This window comes from Gossypium arboreum, chromosome 1, assembly GCF_025698485.1.
Source record: "Gossypium arboreum isolate Shixiya-1 chromosome 1, ASM2569848v2, whole genome shotgun sequence".
Classification (NCBI taxonomy): domain Eukaryota; kingdom Viridiplantae; phylum Streptophyta; class Magnoliopsida; order Malvales; family Malvaceae; genus Gossypium; species Gossypium arboreum.
The window spans coordinates 111,786,559-111,810,533 of record NC_069070.1 but is presented as its reverse complement, the minus strand read 5'-3'; the positions used below and the strand labels follow the sequence as shown (position 1 = coordinate 111,810,533).

General features: G+C 30.7%; 3 protein-coding genes and 1 long non-coding RNA gene across 7 annotated transcripts; 2 read left to right on the top strand and 2 right to left on the bottom strand.

Moving 5' to 3' along the window:
• Positions 1-523: 523 nt before the first annotated feature.
• LOC108454183 (uncharacterized) lies at positions 524-2,960 on the bottom strand. Of its 4 annotated transcripts, none has more exons than XM_017752555.2 (3): positions 2,791-2,960; positions 1,817-2,714; positions 524-1,404 (listed from the first exon to the last, which is right to left on the bottom strand). In XM_017752555.2, the coding sequence occupies exons 2-3, from the start codon at positions 2,481-2,483 to the stop codon at positions 773-775; spliced, it is 1,299 nt and encodes a 432-aa protein (XP_017608044.1). In that variant the 5' UTR covers positions 2,484-2,714; positions 2,791-2,960; the 3' UTR covers positions 524-772. The 4 variants fall into 4 exon arrangements, with proteins under 4 accessions (XP_017608044.1, XP_017608041.1, XP_017608043.1 ...); XM_017752552.2 differs by having other exon boundaries at positions 1,817-2,683; XM_017752554.2 differs by having other exon boundaries at positions 2,816-2,960.
• Positions 2,961-5,037: 2,077 nt separating this feature from the next.
• On the top strand, positions 5,038-5,520 carry LOC128280744 (protein BRASSINAZOLE-RESISTANT 1-like). Its single transcript, XM_053019085.1, has one exon. The coding sequence runs from the start codon at positions 5,038-5,040 to the stop codon at positions 5,518-5,520; it is 483 nt and encodes a 160-aa protein (XP_052875045.1).
• A 5,981-nt stretch (positions 5,521-11,501) lies between these two features.
• LOC108456567 (protein VASCULATURE COMPLEXITY AND CONNECTIVITY-like) lies at positions 11,502-12,458 on the top strand. The gene is made up of 3 exons (XM_053030429.1): positions 11,502-11,667; positions 11,755-11,921; positions 12,042-12,458. Exons 1-3 carry the CDS (start codon positions 11,572-11,574, stop codon positions 12,235-12,237), a joined length of 459 nt encoding a protein of 152 aa, XP_052886389.1. The 5' UTR covers positions 11,502-11,571; the 3' UTR covers positions 12,238-12,458.
• A 4,923-nt stretch (positions 12,459-17,381) lies between these two features.
• On the bottom strand, positions 17,382-19,996 carry LOC128295167 (uncharacterized). The gene is made up of 2 exons (XR_008285496.1): positions 19,888-19,996; positions 17,382-17,704 (listed from the first exon to the last, which is right to left on the bottom strand). It is a non-coding gene; the product is annotated as an uncharacterized LOC128295167 (long non-coding RNA).
• Positions 19,997-23,975: the final 3,979 nt, after the last annotated feature.

The following is a 23,975-nucleotide window of genomic DNA, read 5'->3' as shown; positions in this document are numbered from 1 at the left end:
AGCCTTACCTTGTCCAGCCAGGACCACATGTCTATTCGTGTTTTGATGGTAGCTAGTGGACATTAACATTCATTATTATTTTTTGTTCATTGTTTTTCCTAAGAGAGCCATACCAGAAAACACTAAAACATGCTTAGAAGAGTTCCATGTTCTTAAATCACTAATTTCCATTGAGTTTGAATCTAAACATGGTCCATGCTTCATTAATTAATAAACTTGTCCCTTACATGTTTCTTGAGTGGATTTACAACTTTATAAAATGAAATCAACAAGACAACAATTTAACTTTATCTCTAACCCCTATGATATACACACACAGACATATGTAAGCAATCATGTAACTCGTTGGAATGCTTAATCAATAATCAAATTATTGTACCTTTTTCAAAAGAGAGGGAAAACAAAAAGATTCCATTGATTACAGAATTATATCTATCTTTCAAATCCTGGATTTGTCTCTATATATGTCAATATCTGGATCTCTTATCCAAAAGGCTGACAAAGGTATCATTAAGTGCATATATTTGAAAAAACTGTAATGAAGCTTGAAATATTCAATCATGGTTGATGAAATATAAATTTTTGCACACATTTTTCATCTACAATACAGTTCCTAAACACAAAAGAAGCAATATAATTGCATGAAAAACCAGAACATATCAGCAATTAACAAGAATATTGCAAGAAGAATGAGAATTCTTTCCAAAAAAGAAAAACTCTACCAAGGAAAAAGGGATTCACATAACTTTCATAAAGTCACAACTTGTGTCTTCTAAGGTTTGCAGATTACCACAAAACAAGGAAGTAGAGCTCTGGGATTGAGCAGATAAAGTTCTTCGATGTTCGAATATAGACCGACTTTCCCGGCCAATGAATCAAACCCGGTTTGGCCTGCCATTTCTTGTATATTCTCCAAAGGTCTATGAACTCGTCCAGCTATTACTCTGCAAACTATTAAAGCTTTCCTTATAGATGGATCGTCTTCGAGAATTTGAATGGACTCGAAAGCTCGTCCACTTGTGGAAGTTGTAAAAACACCAAGTCCTTCCTTGAGCTCTTTCTTGGCAGAGAAGCCATTCCTAATAATTCGACATACACAACATTTTTCGGATATACAAAGACTTGAGGAGCCATTTAGACCAAGAGAACATGCCACGGTTGTGCCATAGAACCTCAAGAGCTCATTTCCATCAGCAATGCACCGAGGATGTTTCTTGGGAAGTTTGCTTGCTTTAATCTTCACCATTTCTCTATAATCTTCGAATCGAGCCAGAGTCTTTTGCATGTTGTGGACCTTCAAAACCCTTTCAATCCGGCCACAATGGTTCTCAGACTTTAACCAACTTGTTCGGCATATGATTTCAACAATCTTCCTAGATGAGTCGCCTTCCACAAGTTCAGTAACTGCCAAAGATGGAGAATGTTTAACAACTGATAATGAAAAGTTAATTATGAAAACAAAACCCCACACTGGATCTTATCTGCTTGAATTATTTTTTTGAAGAAAGTATGGCCATATCCAATCAAATTACCAACAACAAAAAAAGGGCATTTAAACTTGGATCTTGTAACCAAAATATGTGCAGAAAATTTAAACTATATCTGGGTTTTTCTCCAGGTTTGGATAAGTCTACAAACATGGCTAGAAAAATAAAGCTAGGATGTGTGGTCAGAGGAAAGTGGATGATAAAAAGTACCAAGAAGATAAGAAAACAATGGAGGAAAAGCAAAGAAGAGATTTTACGATAAATGGAAAGGTTGCATCTTTGAAGAAATTGAGAGAAAAAACAAAAATGGAATCCAAAAAAGAAATTACCAGCATGCTTAGATAGATGGTGAGTTTCAGCAGCTTCCCATTTGTTGAATTGTTCTCCACATTTGTGACAAGTGACTGTAGAACTTCCATTAGAGTCTGCGTCAAGTGGAACTCTATTGCTTGAATGCCCATTTCCACCACTACCTTTCCTTTCTGATACAAGGAAAGGTGATTTCCTTGGAGGAGTAGTAGTGGAAGAATTCCTAAAAGAAGGGTTAAAATAATGCATTGTTGGGTGACCTCCAGGCCCTGGTGTTCCAGGCCTTAAAGTACCAACAAAAGTTGAGCCACCACCGCTCCCGCCGCCGCCGCCGCCGCCGCCATTAGCATCCATGTTACCTCCATTAGTGAGACTATCTTGGAAGCCTCCAAAACCAGTGATTTTGAGCTCACACCTAGAGTTGCTAAGAATAACTTCATGGGTAATAGGGTTAAGGAACTCACTGCTCCCAATGGATCTAGGACTACAACTGGGTGGCTTCTCTAAATGTCTCTTGCTTCCATGAATGACATCCTTGAGGTTTGCTATAGACCTTGAACAACCAGACCTCCCTGCTTTCCTTGTCAATATTGTACTCAATTGCTTCCTGGTTTTTGGGTCATGAACATCTGATGGCTCTGATTTGCAGTGTAAAGATCTCTTCAATGAAAACCAAACTGTTGGCATTTTTTTTTTCTTTTTTTGTTCCCTCTTCCTCCTTCTTCTTCTTCTTCAAAAAAAAAAAATCAACCTTTCTTCTTTAGCAATCCACCTTTACTTTTGGCCATGAAAACTTAGGTTTCTTCTAGCTTTGTATTTTTACTCGCATTGACAGCAATTTCATTACCATATTTGGAACCAAATAAACTCAACAGCTGAGAAATGTCCTGTGGAAGAAAAGCATCATCAAAAATAGAACTGCAAAACAACACCCAGATTAAATAATAAAAACAAGAATAAATAAATAAATAAATCAATCGAACACTTAATGTACCATGCTGTTGTATGGTAGTTCTTACATGAAAGCTTAGCTCATCACTAACCATCATTCCATGAAAATATGTTTTTCAGCTTTTTCTGATTAATTGGTTGTCCATGTAAGAAGAGGAAAACAAGATAAAAATAAAAATAAAAATAAAAACAATGAGCACTAGGCCAAGGATTAATAATATATTTATATATATATATATATATATATATAATCACACACTAAAAAGAAAAATTAAACAAATTCTATCTTTTAATGTTGAAATTTCCAAGTTGTATTTTTTATATAATTACAATTATAAATGAAATTAAAATAAATTATTAAAATGCAAAAAAATACAATTAAATTTGGTCCAAATACACATGGATATGTTAAATTAAAATTAAAGTGGTTAGTGAATGGTTTTCAATCAAATTGTAGTTCTTCTTACGCTTACAACTAACAATCTAAAATATTTAGTGCTATTATGTTCACATTGTTTATCTAGAGTTGACATTATTTCTTAATGTATTATAATTATCATATATTTATAAATTAAGAAAACTAAAATAAGGTCTCTAACAGAACATATATAGAGTAGTATAATTTCAATGGAAGCGGCCAATTTGAAAATTTCAAGGTTTCCAATCCAAGTCAGTGGCCCCTAATTTAATTGTAAGTGCATTGGGTATTCACTTCTACTATACATCTCGTGACTCATTTCAATTTATTTTATTAATCATTTTTTAATAAAATCAGAATATACTTCTTTTTAACTAATCTAAATATTCCACACTATAAATAAGATAAAATTTAGGGAATTTTTGCAATATTACATTTTAATAATTTTTAAAAATATTTAAAGTAGTTTTGAGATTATTTCTTTAAAATATGCATTTTGTAAAAGTTATTCAAATCTATCTCAATTTTAAATACTCAATTTTTGAGGTTAAAAATATATTTTTTAAAATTTAACTATATTTTAATCCCATGAATATCGAGGTCTATATAAAAAAACTAATTTAATTTATTTTTGGCATATGAACTTGGCACTTCCTCCTAGATGATATTTAAGGGGAATTTGGTTCGTCAAATGTAACATTACAATCCATAATATTACATTCTAAAATGAGATTATAGTGTTTGGATTGCCATCATTCCAATCATCCTTTAATCTCAGATTACGGATAGTGTCAAAATATTGTAATATAAGGTGTATCACATTATGACTCATTTTTAAAGGTTATATTAGATTAGAGATGTAATCTTAAATTTTAGACCAATTTTTCCTTTGTTTTTATTATTTTAATCAATTTAAGTTTTTTTTAAATAAAATTTAAGACTACTTAAATATTTTATTAAATAGTGAACTAGTAAATGTCATATATTACAATTACAATTACTATATTTTATTTAATAATTTATTTATTAATACATTAATTATGATTATAATTATAATTTAAGCTTATTAAAAAATAAATTTTATAATAAGAATAATTGAGTAAAATGTACTTTTAAGTAATCTTATTAATCAACCAAACACATAAATATTAGATTCCGACAAATGAACTAAACAATATAATCTCACATTCCACTTGTAATAGCTTATGTTTTCATAATTTTATTACAAAACATAATCTAAGATTGATCAAACTAAATAGACCTTTAATGTTTTTTCCTTTCATATTGGTACTTGAACCTTTTTATGTTAACTATTTTGATAATTTTTTTATAACATTGTTGAGTTTAGGATAAGTGACAGTATAGGATTGTAACACATGATCATGACATCATCATCAAAAATTTAAATAAATTTATAAAAAAATTGTAAACAATTTATAAAATATAAAACAAATATTTCAATAAATAAAAATATACATTAAAAATTTAAAATTATGAAAATAAAATATAATTAAAATTAAAATTTTCAACTATTTTCTTTTCTTTTCTCATAAACTATCCCAAATTTTTCATTAAACAAATAAAATTTCATCATTATCTCATCTTCATTGCTCCATAATCCCCAGTAAATAAAGAACCCATTTTAATGGTTAGAACTAGTGACAGTAACAGAATTAAACCTACAAATTGTTCAACTTAGAAATTCAACAATATCCACAAAAATTTCAACCCAAAAATATATATATAAAAACCAAGAATTAAACAAAAGTTTTAGAGAGTCGACAAGAAAGGAAAAAAATAAGGAGTTCGAGGAAAAGATGAGCTTGTTGACGGTAGAAGCAGAAGTGTCGAGTCGGGTGTGCCAGTTGGAAAATGTCCAAGGTATGGTCGACGCGCTTTCCACTTTCCATCACTCAATGGAAACGCCATCAATTTCATCTCCAGAATCTGTCTAGTCTCCTTTCATTCCTTCAAAGCAACATTCCTTCGACACTGCCTCCTCTCAAAATCTCAAATATTGCCCTCGGGACACCACCACTTTCACCTCCAACCTTCAGAAACCCTAACCCAATTCTTAACTGGGAGACCATTGCCAAAGAGTTTATAGCCATTTTTAACTACCCTTTTTATGTTGTATTTGCACCAGTTAGCCCAACCTATTGTCATTTTCATGCCCCTCCTACTAAACCCAAATGCGATGAATTGGATACATCCACAGTTAAACTTGGTCCATGGATAAGCTTTCAAAAGTTTGCACCTTCTACATCTCAAGTATCGACTTCAACAATGTTTAATCTTGTCAAACCTTTGGCTCCACAAAGTTTTCCCAATGATTTGATTGGAGAGAAAGCATGAGGTTCAAAGTTTTGTCTACTCACTGAAAGCTGGAAATAATATAACAAAAGGTGGGAGAAAAGTTACATTTTCTTAAACAATTAGATTGTAATACGAAAACCCTTCGACTTCGTTTATAATAGTCAAGAGAGTATGTGTTTTGCAGTTGCGAAACTAGAATAATATTTTAGGGATGGAATTAAATTTTAATTTTTATAGTCTATATTTTTATAATTTTTAAAGAATTAAATTAAATTTTTATAATTTTAAAGAGATCAAAGTATAATTTTATTTTTATTTATTTAAAATTTTAAAAATTTAAATAATAAATTTTTATTTTATGAGGGCCGAGGCTCCTGCCAGCCCTTAAATTAGTTTGTGTTTCCCTAAACTAATGGTAGAGTAGTACAACTACCTTTTGCTTCACCTTCAATGCCTTATTGGATGAAAAAAAAAAACAATCTTAGACTAAGTTGCAGCCCAAATTAGAATACTTCTACGATATATTTGTAATAGTGCATGTATGCGAACTATTACATTTACAAATTTCCTAAATATTTTTCTTCTTTAAATATGAAGTTCGAAGTTGTCACACAATTTTATACATTTCCCCATAAATAATCAATGTAGATTCTATGGTTTTGTAATCTATTGACTTTCAATGTTTCAATCCTTGATTTTTCTAGCTATAACCTTTTTTGATGTAGTCAACTGGAAGGAAACTGAAATCCAACATTTCATGGGCATATTCGAGAAATTCATGTCCTTGAGTCATATTAATATCGATGATTTGGTAACATATTGACGATTGCTATGTAAGAAGATAGTGCTTTAATGGGAGTGGATCGAATGCCCTTCCCCCCAAATGAATGTCATCATGACATTTCACAGAATGAATCAAATGGAGAGTACATCTTACCTGACATTTAGTGAAATCTTTTATTTCTTCAACTTCATCATCATGACATTTCACAGAATGAATCAAATGGAGAGTACATCTTACCTGAAGTAGACGACTCGATTTTATTTTGGACTTACTTTATGGAAGACTATCTCTTACCAGAAGTTATAGCCATATTTGATGATACGCTACAACCAATTAAAATTTGCTCAATAGTGATGAATCCATCATCATCATAACTCCTGTAATACAAGCATAATCTATTCTTAAATATTAACCTCAGAAAAGATTGAGGGAATCTGTATCTAATATTGTATCATCAGGATTATTGATCGCTTGAACAATAATAAAGAAAATCCACATCCATCGTACATCTTCAAACTCCACTAATAGTTCAACTGCAAGATCACCACTTTGCCAGCGTTCAAATACCATTGTCACGACATCATCATTATGAAGAGCCACTGCATATACTAAACACCTTTTTCTACTGAACCTCACAATTTATACTTCATATTGGATGTCCTATTAGTATTTTCATTTTGGATTTTCCTGAGAAGCCTCCTTTATATGTCCACTAATGTGACATCATTCCCAAGTGTCATGTTAAAATAATCTATCCATCTGAATGAATTAAGTTGATAAATTAGATAGTTATATTATTAAACTATAACAAAATGATACTAATGTACTAAAATGACAAAAGATCATATATATCTTTTTATTTTTAAAATTTTGAAAGTTGAATAAACAAAAATCAAAATTTTAATATAATAATAATAAGTAGTTAGGTGCAATGATAATACACATTACATCATTAAGGGAGAAATTCAAACCTTGAAATAACGTTATTGGGGACAATTATAAACTTTAAACATAAATAGTAATAATAATAATAATGATGGGCATGCTTAGGAATGAGTATATATAATATAAGGTTATATTTGACGGAATATAACCAAGTTTTGTTATGGATTCATTTTTCATTGGAAGTAAGTAATAATATTTAGAAATATTTGGGTACATGAGAAGTAAGTCTTATCCAATTTATCTTATTATGAAAGCAATTATTTTTTATAGTAATTATTACTTTTGCATTATAAGTTGATAAGCAGTATAGTAATTTATAGTTGGAAACTTGAAATATAATTTAACATAACATATTTCTTAACCAATTAGAGAGAACGACGGTGACCCCAAATATGATTTTTTTTCTATTTCAAGTTGGGATTTGTTTTAATTGTTAATTAATTTATTTATCCATTTTAATAATAATTATAGGGTATATTAAATGTGATTGTGATTATAAATTTTTTATTTGAGAATTTTGTTTTAAAAAATATATATTTTTAATTAAGCAGCATAATCATAAAAGAATATTAATGAATGAATAGCGTATGGAAACATTTTATCGCTCCTTTTAGCAAATTATATTTATAATCAAATAAAAACTTTAAAACATTTATGATACATACATTCAAAATTTTATATGTATTCTATAGTCATACTATATTACTATATCAAAAAGTAATTATATAATACTGGTAATTATGAATTTTAAACGATGGACTTACTTGTAAAAAAAAAACTTTGGGGCTGGAAGTGAGAATTCTGAGTCCTATTGATTGAATGATTTTATGGTGACTGGTAATTAATGCTATGATGATCAAAACTATTATAAATAGGTAATTGGCTTTAGAACCATAAGAAGATGAATGTTAGATGAATCCTGGTGCAATCTTAGTTGCTAATGACGCATAGTTTAGAATAATATTAATTTTATTTTAAAGGGATTTGATTTATTTTTATCTATAAATGTATAGTTTCGTTTAAGTTAGCTTTTTATTGAATAAATAAATTTAGCTATATATGTTGACCCATTTTATTTATTTATTTATTTTTTTGGTGTTAATTTACCTTTCTAGAAACTTTTTGTTACAGAAATCTAGAAACTTCTTTATGATAATTACTATTTACATAAAATAAAAAAAACTACCGTTTTAGCATAATAAACATTGAAACACTTTAACTAATATAAATACAACGGTTTGGTATTGGTAATAACATTAAATTTATAAAGATTCCATTAGAATTAACAACTGTAATAATATTGATAAAAGAAAGGAAATTAAGTTGATGAATGAAATGGAGGGAGCAAAAGCAAAAGCAAATGCAGTGTTTAGAAAAGAGAGTAACTCATAATTACCTTTGGACACTAATCTCTATGCAACTTTTCGATTCCAAAACAAAAAGTTGTGAAAAAGACGCACTAAATACGAGTTTCCTTTCTTCTTTTTTGGCTTTCTCACCTTCCTCTTCTATCAAACACTCCATTTCTTTTTCCTTTTTCTGTTTTAAATGAGTTTCTTTTGTTATTATTATTTTTTAAATATTACAAAAGTGTGAGGCAATTGGGAATACAAAATAATAATAATAAAGGCCACGGAAATGCCATGGGCGTTCAAAGGGAAGTCAATGGTTAAGCGGTCGGTCTGGTCTGTGTTTATGAACCCAATTTAATGCTGGGACGTGCCATTACCGTGCTTCAATTTTGCCCTACCATTGTAAACATATCAATTTTATATTATTTATGTCATCTTCCATTTTTATAAAACATTATTTTTGTTTTATGTTAAATTTGTGTTCTTTTGTTAAATTAAATTATATGAAAATTTTAATTTTTAAATTATTTATGGATTGTCAAGTGAATGACATGTCACATCAATATTTAATTAATTTTTAAAATTTAAAAATTTAAAAATATTTTAAAAGTTAAAGTCATTAAAATTATTAAAAATTAATTAAATGTTGATATATCATCTATATCATGTCACGTCAACAAAGTTAACAAATATTAATTTGTCCATCAAGTTTAGGGTGATTTGACAAAATTATAAGTTTAAGAATTAAAAAAGATGAAAAAATTAAATGAAAGACTAAAATACACATTTTGTAAATTGAAAAGTCAAATAATTTATTATACCTTTTTAATTACAACATTGACTCACCATAAATTACAAATTCAAATGTAAGTATTTAAGGGCTGAATTAAGAAAAGAAAAAAGATAGTAGTCAGTAACCATAAAAATATAATAGTCTGAATCAAATTCAAATGATTAAAAAATATATTAGAATAAAACTGAAATGAAAAGTTAAAGGCAGCAGCCCCAAATACAAATCAGATTTATTATTGTCAGGGACTGTCCATTATCCTGTTTTAATTCCATTCAGTTAATTAAATGTAAATGATTCAACCAAAAAGGCCCATAATTAAAGACTTAAACCCAATTTCATTCTTCAAAATTGGGTTCTATCCTGTTTGAATTCAGGCCCAACATTTTAGAGAAAAAAAAAAAAGGTATTTTAGTTTGTGTAAATAATAATATGTTAAAAATAAGTTAACTAATGAGCATGAAAAAAAAAGCAATTAGATGTTCATTTTATATTTCCATAAGTGTTTTGATAATAAAAAAAAAGAGAGAGAGTTACAATTAACATTATTTTCCATCAATAAGTTTTATTTCTTATTTAATTTTTAATTTTATAATTTGAAAAGGTTTATAAAATGTTTATTTAAAACACTTCCAATTTTCAATTTCTTTTTAAAATTTTTTATTCTTATAAAATTACATACCAATTTTATTTTATAAAATATTTTATTTTATGAAATAATATCATTTAAAAATATTTTGAATTAAAATTATTCACAAGAATATAAAAAGATAATGTATTTTGTAAATATGTCTTTTACTCTTAAACTTGTGGTATTAATCAAATCATCCCCAAATGGATGGAAAAGATTAACATCTATTAACTTTGCTGATCCACATGGATTGCCATGTGAATGTCACATCATCAATTAGTTAATTTTTAAAAAATTAAAATTATTAAAAAATTATAAGAATTATAAAGAATATTTTTAATTTTAAAAATTAATTAATTGCTAACGGCACACACATAGATTACCATGTGGATGTTACGTCGATAAAGTTAACAAACATTAACTTTTCATTCATTTTGGGGTGATTTGACAAATATTGTAAATTTAAGGGCTAAAAGAAATGAAAATTTAAATGAATGGCTAAAATAACTTTTGTTTTATAAAATTGAAAAGTCAAATAAATTATTGTAACATTTATAAATGATAAATATCATAATATTCATGAACAAAAATATATTATATTAATTAATGAATTTTACTTTTAATTTTATTTGCAAATCTATACTTAATCCATTTGACTTTTGTATTAAAATATTTTTTTGAAGAGTTAGTTTACAGGTTCACTCATGAGTTATGATTGCTATAAAATCTGTTTATAATTTTTTTAATTATGTTAAAATAAGTTATTAATCCTTTGAGATTTAATCTCTATACTTAAAAAGTTAAAAAATAAATCCTATTTTTTATTTAAAAGTATCAATTCAGGCATTAAAATAAATAATAATAATTTTTATTAAAATTTGTCAAATTTGGAATTTTGATTAGACTATTCTCATAATATAGGACATAGTATATGATTGACAAAAATAAACATGTTAAATTGATAGTTTTAATAGAAACTACTAATGACAATAATGAATAGACTAAAATTTTTAAATTAAAAAATAGAATAATTAAATTTTTATCTTTTAAAGTATAGAGACCAAATCTCAAAATTCTATACAAGTATAAGGGCTAATAACATAAACAATTTTAGTAGTGATCTATTAAATAAGCATTTATTCATATTTTAAACACTCATTACATTACCAGGAAAAATAGGATGTGATATGACTGAAGTCACATGTGTGAGACGACTGTTTCCGGATTTAAAAAGCAGAGTTGATACATATCAAGGTCCAAATTTACATGTGCCGAAGAGTCTTAAAGTCCAAACAAATTCGGACAATCAGTGACAGAAATTTTCTCAGCTTCCAAAAATTATAACGACCAAACAATGAACAAGTGCAAGGTCATAAATTCAATAGTTCAAAGAAGAGGATATATACTATAATGTTGGAAATTCGGTATTTTTTTGTCGTCTCTTAAGTCTACTTTCATGCAGAGAAAGGGAAATTAAGCACTTTACCATTCTAAGCTCCCCTTTTTACATGTGAACTCGTTCATTCAAAATTTTCTATAAAGGCCTTCTGATATCCTCATTGCTCTTTGGTTAATTAGAGGTGGGAAAATGGCAAAAGCTGGTGCTTTTATTTGTCTGCTGATTGTTACTCTAGATTTTGCTGCTGGTTTTCTCAGCATCCAAGCACACATTACCAAAGACAAGGTACATACATGCATATGCATTTCTTTGATATTTGATTTCATCACAATTTACTAAATGTTTTAACGGATGAGATTCGAGTGTGAACAGCCAAATAATAAAGCCTTCAAGCTTGGGTTGATAGCAGTTGTTCTACTAGCTTCATCCCATATCTTCACAAAATTGCTTGGTGGCTGTATGTGTATGTGCTGCACTGAAAAGCTTGAGAAGTCATCTGCTAACAGGAAATTCTGGTTCGGCTGTCTCGTTCTTTCCTGGTATGTTTTTTTTTTTTTTTGTTTAAGCTTTTGGACTGCCATTAAAATGCTTGGTTGGTATTCTCATGTCAATTTAGAGTATCCCATTATTAAATGTGGGTTCTGGCGGTGATTTATCAGGATTGTAGTGGCAGTCGGATTTCCATCACTGGTAGTAGGAATGATGGAGAATGCCAAATTAAAAGGGTCATGCCTGGTTTTGCATCACTATTTTCTATTTGTAGGAGGGATACTGTGCTTTGTTCATGGAATTTTAAGTGTTGGATTATATATTTCTGCAAATGTAAGCTTTCAAAATGAAGTAGCCGTCGGCTAGAAGGATATGTTCAATATATATTAAAGCTCGGATCATTGTACTCGTATGAGAGCGATTTTATGTTATTTTTGTATGGAGCTGCAAACTCAAACTGGGGCTCCCATTGATGACGGAACTCCAAACCTTTTGTCTTTTAAAAAAAAAAAATTGTTTCCTGTCTCTGGAAATCGCTTAAGGTGTTAACCAGTGAAACTAGGGTTTGAAAAAGTATTCAGATTTCAGACAAAGCCACAGACATAGACGAGATAACGTTGTAACTTCCTTTGCTTTGGTAATGAGAGAAAAAAAGCGCAAAATCAAAACTGGCAAAGGCAATTAGTTTCAATGGGAAAATTTCCTGTCATGTCTAAATATATCAATCTTCAATTTTTGTTGTTTAAAAAGGAGATTAATTTATCCCCAAATTGATCACATTTTGGGTAATTATTTTCGTATCACGAGTGTAATAAAGTTGCATAAAAGTTTCTAATAGAGTCACCAACATTATTTATCAAACCTAAGGAATCAAGATAAAAAAACTTTCTTTTGGAATCATATTGAGTTAACCCCAGTAGTATTTTCATTGACTATAACAGTAATATCAACTAACTGCAATTATTGATTGGAATAACTTTTTTGTTGCAGACCCAATTGATTCACATTTTTAATATGATTGAAATTCTAATTAAAGTTCTAACAATCCTACCTTCCCATCTTTTATTATTTAAAAAGATCTTTGCTATTGAAATATATATATATTTATATATTATCAGTATGATTAGTTTTGATTTAAATTTGGGCTTATCCAACAAAGGTTAAGTGTTGTCTTAGTATGTTTGAGAGATTGATAATAAAAAAAACCTACTAAAACTCTTCCTTTTCAAAGTATGTTTCGGTGCTCTATAGGTTGTTTTGACTATCAGAGGTGGGGTGCGACTAGAGTGGTTGGTAGGTTTTCTTTTTTTAATTTTTTATTGTCTTTGTTTCTTCTCCTCTCTCTCTCTCTCTCTGTCTATGGCAGATCATGACATGGGAAGGTTGTTGGAGGAGGAGTTGGATTGTCTTGCAATGGAACCAATAGAAGTATACTTTCGTAGGTTAAAGATGGTGAAGGGTTATTCCTCTTTTGTTTGGTATGGGTTCATAAAAAACTATCTTAGGGATGCCTTCAAAAATACTATAAAGAGACTTTGGAAGCTCAAAGGAAAATTTCCTTTTATTGATTTACAGTCGAACTTATATTCCCTATCAAGTTTGAGAATGTGATGATAAAAACAAGGTGCTTAGAGGTTGTCCTTGGTTTTTTGAATGCCAAGTTGTGGTGTTGAAAGATATGTCTTTGGAGACTAACTTAGATAAAACTTCTTCTTCTCCGTTTCGCTATGCATATTGGGGCTACTATGGAGAGGTCCAATAACCTTTTTGGTGGAGCTTTAGAGTTGAAGATGAAAGTTGATGGCTTCCGACTTTAGGTCCTTTTGGATCTTTATAGACCTCATCGGTAGAGGTAGATATATTACGATAGATAGCAAGAACGAACAATGGGTCCTGTTAGAAACTTTGACAGATAAAGTTCGTTTCTGAATTTTTTATTATAATATCCAACGCAACAACTTTTCTGTAACAATTGAAGTGTTCTTATATTGACTGACCAGTCCACCCTGCCCGACTAAACCAAAACCCAAAAAATCGATTAGTGCACAACAGTAAGAAAGTAAAAATTAGTTACGTGATATTTAAAATATTTAATATAATGATATATAAAATATAAAGTGTAAAAACATTTTAAGTAATTAATATAAATTATTTATAAAATTATTGATAAAAAATATTTTAAAATTAAATATAATAACAAATGAGATTTAAATAATTTAATATAATGATAAATTATATTTAAATAATTTCATTTAATCATATATGAAAATTTAAATAATTCAATATAATGGAATATAAAATATACATTAATCTAATTTTTATATAAATTTTAAATAGTTAATATAAATAAGGTATTTTAATAATTTTCTCTCCCAAATATTAAAGTCAAAAGCATTTAAATTTCAACTTTTGTTTTTGGGTGGAAAAATACTTCTTCAACTCACTCTTAATTCTAAAAGTCGTGTGTTCTTCGTTACTTTTGCGATGGAAAAACACTTTTAACTTGAAAGTAATTTTAATTTTTCACCGCAAAAGAGAACTCATACTTAAGGCAGGGACGAAGCTAGGAAAAAATTTTAGGGGGGCTGAAATTAAATTGTCTATATCTTTATAGTTCTTAAATAATTAAATCAATTTTTCTTTATCATTTTTAAGAGGTTAAAGTGTAATTTTACCTTTATTAATTTAATTTTTTTTAAATTGAAAGGGCCAAAATGGTAAAATTTCCATTTTAGGGGGGTTGGGGCCCCTGCCAGCCCCCTAAATCCGCCTCTGACTTAAGGCCCATTCGGGAATGCTTTTAGAAGTTTAAAAGCACTTTTAGATGATAAAAGCAATCTCTATTAACTTATGTGTTTAGAATTGCTATTTTTAGTGTTTGTTATTTTTATGTTTGCTATTTTTAAGTGTTTTGTTATTTGAATTTATGTTTGATGAGGAACATATTGTTAGTGGGTTGTTGTTTTCACTTAGTATAAATTGTGAACCTTGTTGAATAATATTCATCAGTTTAGTTTTCTTTTCTTTTCTTTTCTGATAAAATACCAACAGTTGGTATCAAAGCCTTTTTCTTAAGGGTCATATGTTAGTGTTTCCTGCATTATGGAAACTAAATTAATTTACCTTCAATTGTGCCACCTATTTTTTATGGAGATAATCATTAGATTTGCACAGTACGAATGGAGACTTACCTAGAGGCTATAGATCTTTAGGAAGCAATGGAAGAAGACTACGAGATTCCTACATTGCCTACCAACCCCACCGTGGCATAGATCAAAACATAAAAAGAAAAAAAGACAAAAAAATCAAATGCAAAAGCCTATTTGTTTGCTACAGTTTCACCAACTATTTTCACACGAATTATGTCTCTAAAGTCAGCAAAGGAGATATGACATTATCTTAAGACTGAGTACGAGGGAGATAAGAGAATTTGTGGGATGCAAGTGTTGAATATTGTACGTGATTTTGAGCTACAGAAGATGAAGGAGACTGAGATAATCAAGGAGTATTCTGAAGGGCTCCTTAACATAGCTAATAAGGTCAGATTGCTAGGTATATCTCTAGCAAATTTAAGAATTGTGGAGAAAATCCTTGTAACAGTACCTGAAAAGTTTGAGGCTACCATCACCACCTTAGAGAACACGAAGGATATGTAAAAGATTACTTTGGTGGAACTTTTAAGTGTTTTACAAGCACAAAAGCAAAGGCGTGTAATAAGGCAATAAGGGGCCGTTGAAGGTGCTCTACTAGTTAAGCATCAAGATGATGGAAATAACAGAAGGCTAAAGAATAAAAAGATTCACACTGCGAGTGGAGAAAGATTTGCATTTGGGAACAAAAGTAAAACTAGAAATAGAAGATTTATCCTCCATGTCAACATTGCGACAAGAAAGGTCACCTTCTTTTCAAGTGCTAGAGAAGACTAGATGCAAAGTGCAACAAGTGTAACCAAATGGGACATGAAGCTGTTATTTGTAAGTACAAAAATCTGCAGTAAGGAGATGAAGCACAAGTGGCAGATCAAGAAGAAGAAGATCAGCTTTTTTGTTGCAACTTGTTTCATTAGTCGTGAAATAGGTGAAAGCTAGCTCATTGATAGTGGTTGCACTAATCATATGACAAATGACAAAGATTTGTTCAAAGAACTGGAGAATACCGAGTCCAAGAATGTCAGAATTGAGAACGATGACTACATTGTAGTCAAAGGAAAGCGCACGTTTATAGCCATTACAAGCTGTTCACGTACCAAATTTATTACTGATGTTTTTTATGTACCTGATATTGATCAAAACCTATCTAGTGTTGGTCAATTAGTAGAGAAGGGATTCAAAGTGAAGTTCATGGAAAAGGCATGTGTGATAAAGGATGCTACAAGACAGAAGGTGTTCGAAGTTAAGATGACAAGAAGGAGTTTTTCTCTCAATCCAATGCATGAGGAGCAATAAACTTTTCTAGTCAAAGAAAGCATCACAATGCTGTGGCGTAAAAGGCTCGAACACTATCACCATCAGGGGATACTTTAGATGAAGTATAAAAGGATGAGAATTGATCTTTCGAAAATTGTTGATCACATACCGACATGTAAAGCTTGTTAATTTGGAAAACAAAATAGAAAACCATTTCCCAAGACAGCATGGAGAGCCACTTGTAAGTTGCAATTGATTCACACGGACATTTTTGGACCTCAAAGAACTTCTTTATTAGCAGGTAGCCGATATTATGCTGCTTTTATTGATGATTTTACAAAAATGTGTTCTATTTTCTTCTTAAAATTCAACTCAAAAGTGGTTGGAGTATTTTGGAAATTCAAGAAGACTGTGGAAAATCAAAGTCACAATCACATTCAAATATTAAGGTCTGATAATGGCAAGGAGTATACATCAAAAAATTTCAATGCATTTTGTGAAGAAGCTAGCATTGAGCATCAGTTAATAGCTCCCTATACTCCGCAACAGAATGGAGTTAGTGAGAGGGCGAAACAAATACATCTTAGACATGACTAGATGTATGTTGCATGAGAAAAATTTACCTAAAAAGTTCTAGGTAGAAGCAACTCATACCGCGACTTTCTTGTAGAATAAACTACCCACTACTGTAACACCCCTCGCCCACATCCGACGCCGGGACGGGGTTCTAGGTGTTACCTGACTTTTACTAACACTTTCATACTAAACAGGGCCATGAAATCTCAAATAATTAAAAACTTTTATTTTCACATACAATCTGTCCCATATACGGGCTTACAAGGCCCAAAACATACATCCGAAGTGGTTCGGGACCCAACCGAGAACTCATGAAAAACTTAGAAAATCTCTTGCAACAAGGCTTCATACACCCGTGTGGGTATAGAGCACACGCCCGTGTGCTAGGGACACGCTCGTGTCCCAAACTCGTGTCCAAAAACCTGGACAAATACAAGGCTATTTTCCAAGCCATTTTTTCACACTCACAATAGGTACACGCATACTTATACAATAACATACAACATGGCAAAATTAGGCACTTAAACCTTCCTAACTTGACATGACCATTGTAATTTCACATGCAACCATTACAATAAGTTTTTCTTTCATCTTTACCATATTAATGCTATAGCTATCAACATGTCATCAAACCTCATGTCCATCACAAAGCATGCATAATCAAAATAGATTTACAACCCCATAATCAAAATAGGCCAACACATATGGTTAAAGCCATATCACATACTCTAATATTTAAACTCCAATACATGCCATAGGCTCAAAGTACTTGAAATCACTACACCAATAGCGTTAGCTTGACAGTGTGATAATATCTCTGACGGCCTCCAACCCAAGCTAACCTGGAAACTCTAGAAAACATGGGAAAGAATAGGGGGGTAAGCTTTCGCTTAGTAAGTTCATATGAAAACAATAAGCAACTCATTAACTTGTTTTATCAATGTTTACAACATATTCTCAAGTTCACTACAAGCTGTCTTTCTGACCAACGGTCACTAAATTATTTATATCTGGAGCTACGAATCTCCGAATTAAGTTCCATTAATTTTCCATGAAACTAGACTTATTTTCCTTTCTTCCATAAAATTTCCAGAATTTTTGGTTAAGCCAAATAGTACAGTTTATTCCTCAAAGTTACCCCTGATTCACTGTCTGACAGTTTTGACCCTTTTGTACTAAAGTTCGATTATCTCATAGTAAAAGACTCGAATAATGTTCTCGTATATTTCTCTTGAAACTAGACTCATATTTATACTTACTAATTTTTTTCTAGAATTTTTGGTTGGGCCAATTAGTAGAGTTTATTAGTTAAAGTCTCCCCTATTTCAGGGTATGACCACTCTGACCCCTGTGCACTACAAACCGAATTTCTCCCTGTAATAAATTCCAACAACCATGCCGTTTATTTCTCCTAAAAATAGACTCAATAAGGAATCCATGAATGTAAGATATGACTCTTAATAATTTTTTTACAATTTTTGGTGAATTTATAAAGTCAGAACAGGGGATCTCAAATTCATTCAGACCCTGTTTCACAAGAATTTAAATATCACACAATATGGAATTCTTTTTCTTCCCCTGTTTCTTTCATGTGAAAATAGACTCATTAAGCTTTAATCCCATATTTTATTCTGCCTCTAACTCATTTTCCACTATTTTTAGTGTATTTTCAAAGTTACACTACTGCAGTAACTCAAACCTGTCAAGGCTAAATTACTCATTCATGATCATTGTTCACAAAATTAATACAACATCGTTTGTATAATCATCACCGAGACATTCATATCACATTTTTATTTACCATCTTACCATATTGTTGTTATGTCGAGTTTTCAACCCGAGGGTTAAGTACATACCTGTTCAAAGTATTTATTTCACAACATTTACCAATACGTCCCTTTCATCTCGAGTATTCCTCCATTTGAGTAGAATTTTACCCGTTGAACACATCGGAATATAATTCGGATACATGGAAAGTTTGCACATAAGTGCCACATATGTAGCCAAGCTACCATGTAACCCACCCATAAGTGAACTCGGACTCAACTCAACGAGCTCGGGTGTTCGCATCCATAAGTGAACTCGGACTCAACTCAACGAGCTCGGATGCCTAGTTACATCTCACGAACTCGGACTCAACTCAACGAGTTCGAACATTCGCATCCATAAGTGAACTCGGACTCAACTCAACGAGTTCGGATACTCAACCATCCTAGTGACATGTCACTTGTATCCTAATCTATTCCTAAGGTTCAAACGGGATTTTCCTCGAACACATATCCTTGCCATCTTCCATAAAATACCGAAACCAATACTCGGTAGCACTTTATATTTAACAGATAATACACATAACTTGCATTTTATTCAAAAATAACCACAAAGCATATATTTCATGATAAAAATCAGCATATCATATATTTAATATCAATAACTTAAAAATAACAATTATACTACATTATTTACACATGAACTTACTTTGATACCACAAAGGTGAAAAAAAAGACGTAATTATCCCTTAATCGATTTCTTTCCGTTCTAGGTCCAAATCTCGATTTTCATCATCTAAAATATCACATTCAACTTATTAAAACAATGTACTGATCAAATTAGTCCATTGACACACTTGGGCAATTTTTACAATTTTGCCCCTATATTTTGCCAAAATCACCAAATTACCCCTAGGCTCGTAAAATAATTTTTATCACATTTCTTTACTCCTTGAGTCTAGATGAACCATTTTCATAACTATAGCAACTCATAATTTCAACTATTTCACACATTTATAACTCATTTTACAACTTAGCAATCTAGCCCTTTTTAAGGTGTTTTCATGCAATTTCTTTCACAAAAGTTGTTTATTAGACAACTAGGATTCATAATCTTCCATAAAAACACAGAAAACAACACATTTAATCTCATGGCAAAACCCTAGACTCTTCATCATTTTGCAAAATAGACCCCTCATATGAAAGCTCATGCTTTAGGGGTTCCAAAAATGTAAAAATCATCAAGCAAAGACATTAAAATCACTTACAAGCAAGGGAAATATGTTGCTGAAATTTTCAAGCTTCAAAACCCTTTCTTTGCTGCATATTTCGGTGAAGGAGAAGAGAAAAATGATAGCTTTTTCTTTTTGATTTGTTAATAATAAAACTAGTCAAAATTGGTGACCAAATTTCATCTAATTTTGACTTTTCAACAATTTTGTCTCCCATGGCCGGCCATCACACTTTCAATGGCCTAATTTCACTTTAAATACCCCCAATTTAAGATACAAGGCAATTTAACACCTTTAGGTATTAAAACACAACTTTTACCTTTTACACAATTTAGTCCTTTTTCGAAATTGGACTAGAAATTGCTAAAATTAACTTACCAAAATTTACATGCACTTATAAAATTATATTATAACACATAAAATAATACTAAAATAATTTTCTCTAGCCTCGAAATAGTGGTCCCGAAACCACTGTTTCGACTAGGCCCAAAATCGGGCTGTTACAACTAAAGCAGTTAAGGATTAAACACCATATGGGGCTTGGTATAATCATAAACCATCTTTTAATTTTTTCAAAATTTTTGGTTGTTTGTATTTCACTCACGTTCCACAGATCAAGAGAGACAAGTTAGACAAAAAGGCACTTCTAAGAGTCTTTATCGGCTATAGCACTGTTGCAAAAGCTTATAAAATTTTCCAACCGTAGTCTGGGAAAATTGTTACAAGCAGAGATGTTCATTTCGTGGAAGATGAATAGTGGAACTGGGATGAGAAAAGTGGCCAAAGCACAGCAGATCTAAAGCTTAAATTTCCTGTTTCAACTACAAATAAAGATGAAAATTAGCTGAATGAGTTGGTGGATGATGCTCCAATAAGGGGTACTAGGTTACTCACTGACATTTATGCAATATGTAATATAGCTAATGTGAACCTGCAGACTTTGTCGCGAAAGTGAAGGACATAAAATGGGTGGCTGCAACGAAGAAGGAGCTGTTCATGATTGAGAAAAACAAAACATGAGAGTTGGTTGACCGACCCCATGATAGGAAGGTGATTGGAGTCAAGTGAGTGTACAGAACCAAGCTTAATGTTGATGGCTCAGTCAATAAGCACAAAGCAAGACTTGTGGTCAAAGGTTATGCACAATTTTTTGGTGTGGACTATTTAGACATCTTCGCACCAGTTGTTCATTTGGACACCATAAGACTTTTAAGTGTATCAGCTTGATGTAAAATTAGCTTTTTTAAATGGCACTTTGTAGGAAGAAATTTATGTTGAGTAGCCTAAAGGTTTTACGAAGAAAATGAGAAGAAGACAAGCTGTTTCTTCTTAATAAGGCTCTTTATAGGCTGAAACAAGCTCCAAGGAGCTTGGTACCAGTTGTTCATTTGGACACCATAAGACTTTTAAGTGTATCAGCTTGATATAAAATTAGCTTTTTTAAATGGCACTTTGTAGGAAGAAATTTATGTTGAGTAGCCTAAAGGTTTTACGAAGAAAATGAGAGGAAGAGAAGTTGTTTCTTCTTAATAAGGCTCTTTATGGGCTGAAATAAGCTCCAAGAGCTTGGTACAGTAAGATAGATAATCATTTGCTGAGCTTGGGTTTTGAAAAAAATATGTCTGACCACTCTTTATGTCAAATGTAAGAATAATGATATTTTGATAGTCTCTCTTTATGTTGATCTCTTACTGATGGGAAATGATGCATGGTTGCTTGAGGAATTCAAGCAGGAGATGATGAAGGTTTTTTAAATGACAAATCTCAGATTGATGTCTTTTTTTATCCGAATGGAAATTTAACAGGCTGAGCATGAAGTATTCATCTACCAGAAGAAGTATGCCAAAGAAATCTTGAAGAAATTCAAACTTGAAGAATGCAAAGAAGTGAGTACTCCTATCAATCAAAAGGAGAAGCTATGTAAAGAAGATAGAGCTGATAAAGTTGATGAGGGATATTTTAGAAGTTTGATTGATTGCTTAATATATCTTACAACAACACATTCTAATATTTTAAATGCTATAAGTATTTTGTCACGATTTATGCATTGTGCTAGTGAATTGCATCTCAGGGTTGCTAAGAGACTAGTTTGTTACATTAAAGACACGAGTAGTTTTGGTGTTAAATTCACAAGAAGCACGGAGTTCAAGCTTGTTGGCTTCTTTGATAGTAATTGGGGAGGTTCTATTGATGACATAAGGAGTACATTAGGTTATTTTTTACTTTTGGATCTAGTGTGTTATCATGGAACTCAAAGAAGCAAGAAACTGTGACTCAATCCACTGCAGAAGTAGAATTTGTTGCTGCAGCAGCCGTTGTTAATCAAGCTTTGTGGTTGAGATTTTGTTGATAATCAAGCTGCCATTGCAATTTCTCACAATCCAGTATTTCTTGGGAAGACTAAGCATTTCAACATTAAACATTTCTTTTTAAGGGAAATACAAAAAAAGGTAACATTATATTGGTTCATTATAAAACAGAGAGCAAGTTGTAAATATCTTCACCAAGCCACTCCCAATAAGCAAATTTGAAGTTTTGAGAATAACACTTGGTGTTTGCAGCTCCTAAAGCAAGGAGGAGTGTTAGTTGATGTGTTTAGGACTCCTATTTTTAGTGTTTGCTATTTTTAGGTGTTTTGTTATTTGAATTTATGTTTGATGTTTAAGTTTAGAAACATATTGCTAGTGGGTTGTTGTCTTCACTTAGTATAAATTGTGAACCTTAATATTAGTCTAGTTTTCTTCATCTATTCAGTTTTCTTTTCTGATAGAATACCAACAATCTCAAATAGATTTCTTTTTGAACTAAAAGCACTTTCAAGAATTGCTTATCCAACCAAATAGAGAAGTTAGTAATTGGTGCAGTGAGAAGATATAATTTTATCTTTATTAATTCACTCTTATCTACCCAAGTACAAAGTAAAATAATGTAAGTCTTCATTAAAGATAGCTTTGGGTTGTATTTAGCTAATGCGAAGCCATTTTTCAATAAAAAATTGTATAGCAAATTCTTGCAGGTATATGTGTAATTGGGTTATTTTTTTGGTTTTTAATCATATTAAAGTAAGGTATAATCTATTTTTTAAAATTATTCTTGTAGTATTTTACTATTTTGTAGTTGACGCCTATATGCTGCAGATTTGAGTTTGTGTTCTGTTTCTAATGAAATGAATTTTCTTATTTAGAATTAAGTTTTTATTAGTTTTGTTTAATGCTGGTAATTTGGAATTGCCGGCATCAAAGGCTTTGCCTTTCAACTGGCCTATATATATATATATATATTGTTATTGGTTTTGTGATATTGCCGGGCTATTGATTTTTCAGCTTACACGTGGGCTTATGAATCCATGATTTAGTTTTTGTGATTTATTAAATAATACTTTGCTTTTAAGTTTATTATAAGATATTTACTAATTACATAAGTAAGTATTTTTATTTTGAAATATCATGTTAATAATTTTGATTATGAAATCTGAAAAGTTAAGTCAATTATATAGTCTAGAAAATAAAAATATAGAGGCTAAATTCTAAATTTATAAAATATATATAGATTTATAATATATCTTAATTTTTTTGTTGACTTAGATTTTCATAATTCAACTACAGTCAAGGACTACATCAACATAATAACGATTAACTATGAAAATTGTTAATTAAAAAATTAATTGACGAGTTTTAAGTTTAATTATTTTTATAATTTCTTTTCAATATTTGGGGTTTTGGAAATCTTCAACACCAAAAGTTTGAAATAATAATAATTTAAAAAAAAATCCAAAAATCTATGAACAAATCTCATGAGACTATTACCACTTAGAGGGACTCTTTGCTTGGAGTTGAAGTCAGCCACCGTGCCTGATCATGATGCTACCACCATGTTCTTTTATCTTTTCATTCAAGAAAAGAATAATGACCAAGATTCTTCTCACAGAAACAAAAGTGCTTGACCTTCTATGCTCTCTAATATTCTTCTCTAACAATCTAAGCCTATTTCTTACTGTTTATGCTTAACCACATCTTATTTTCTCTAACTTTTATCAGAATTATTAAGTGGAAGACTCAGACTACCACATTCAAGAATAGATTGTTCTACATAAGATTCTCTGCAATAAACATTATAATTTTACC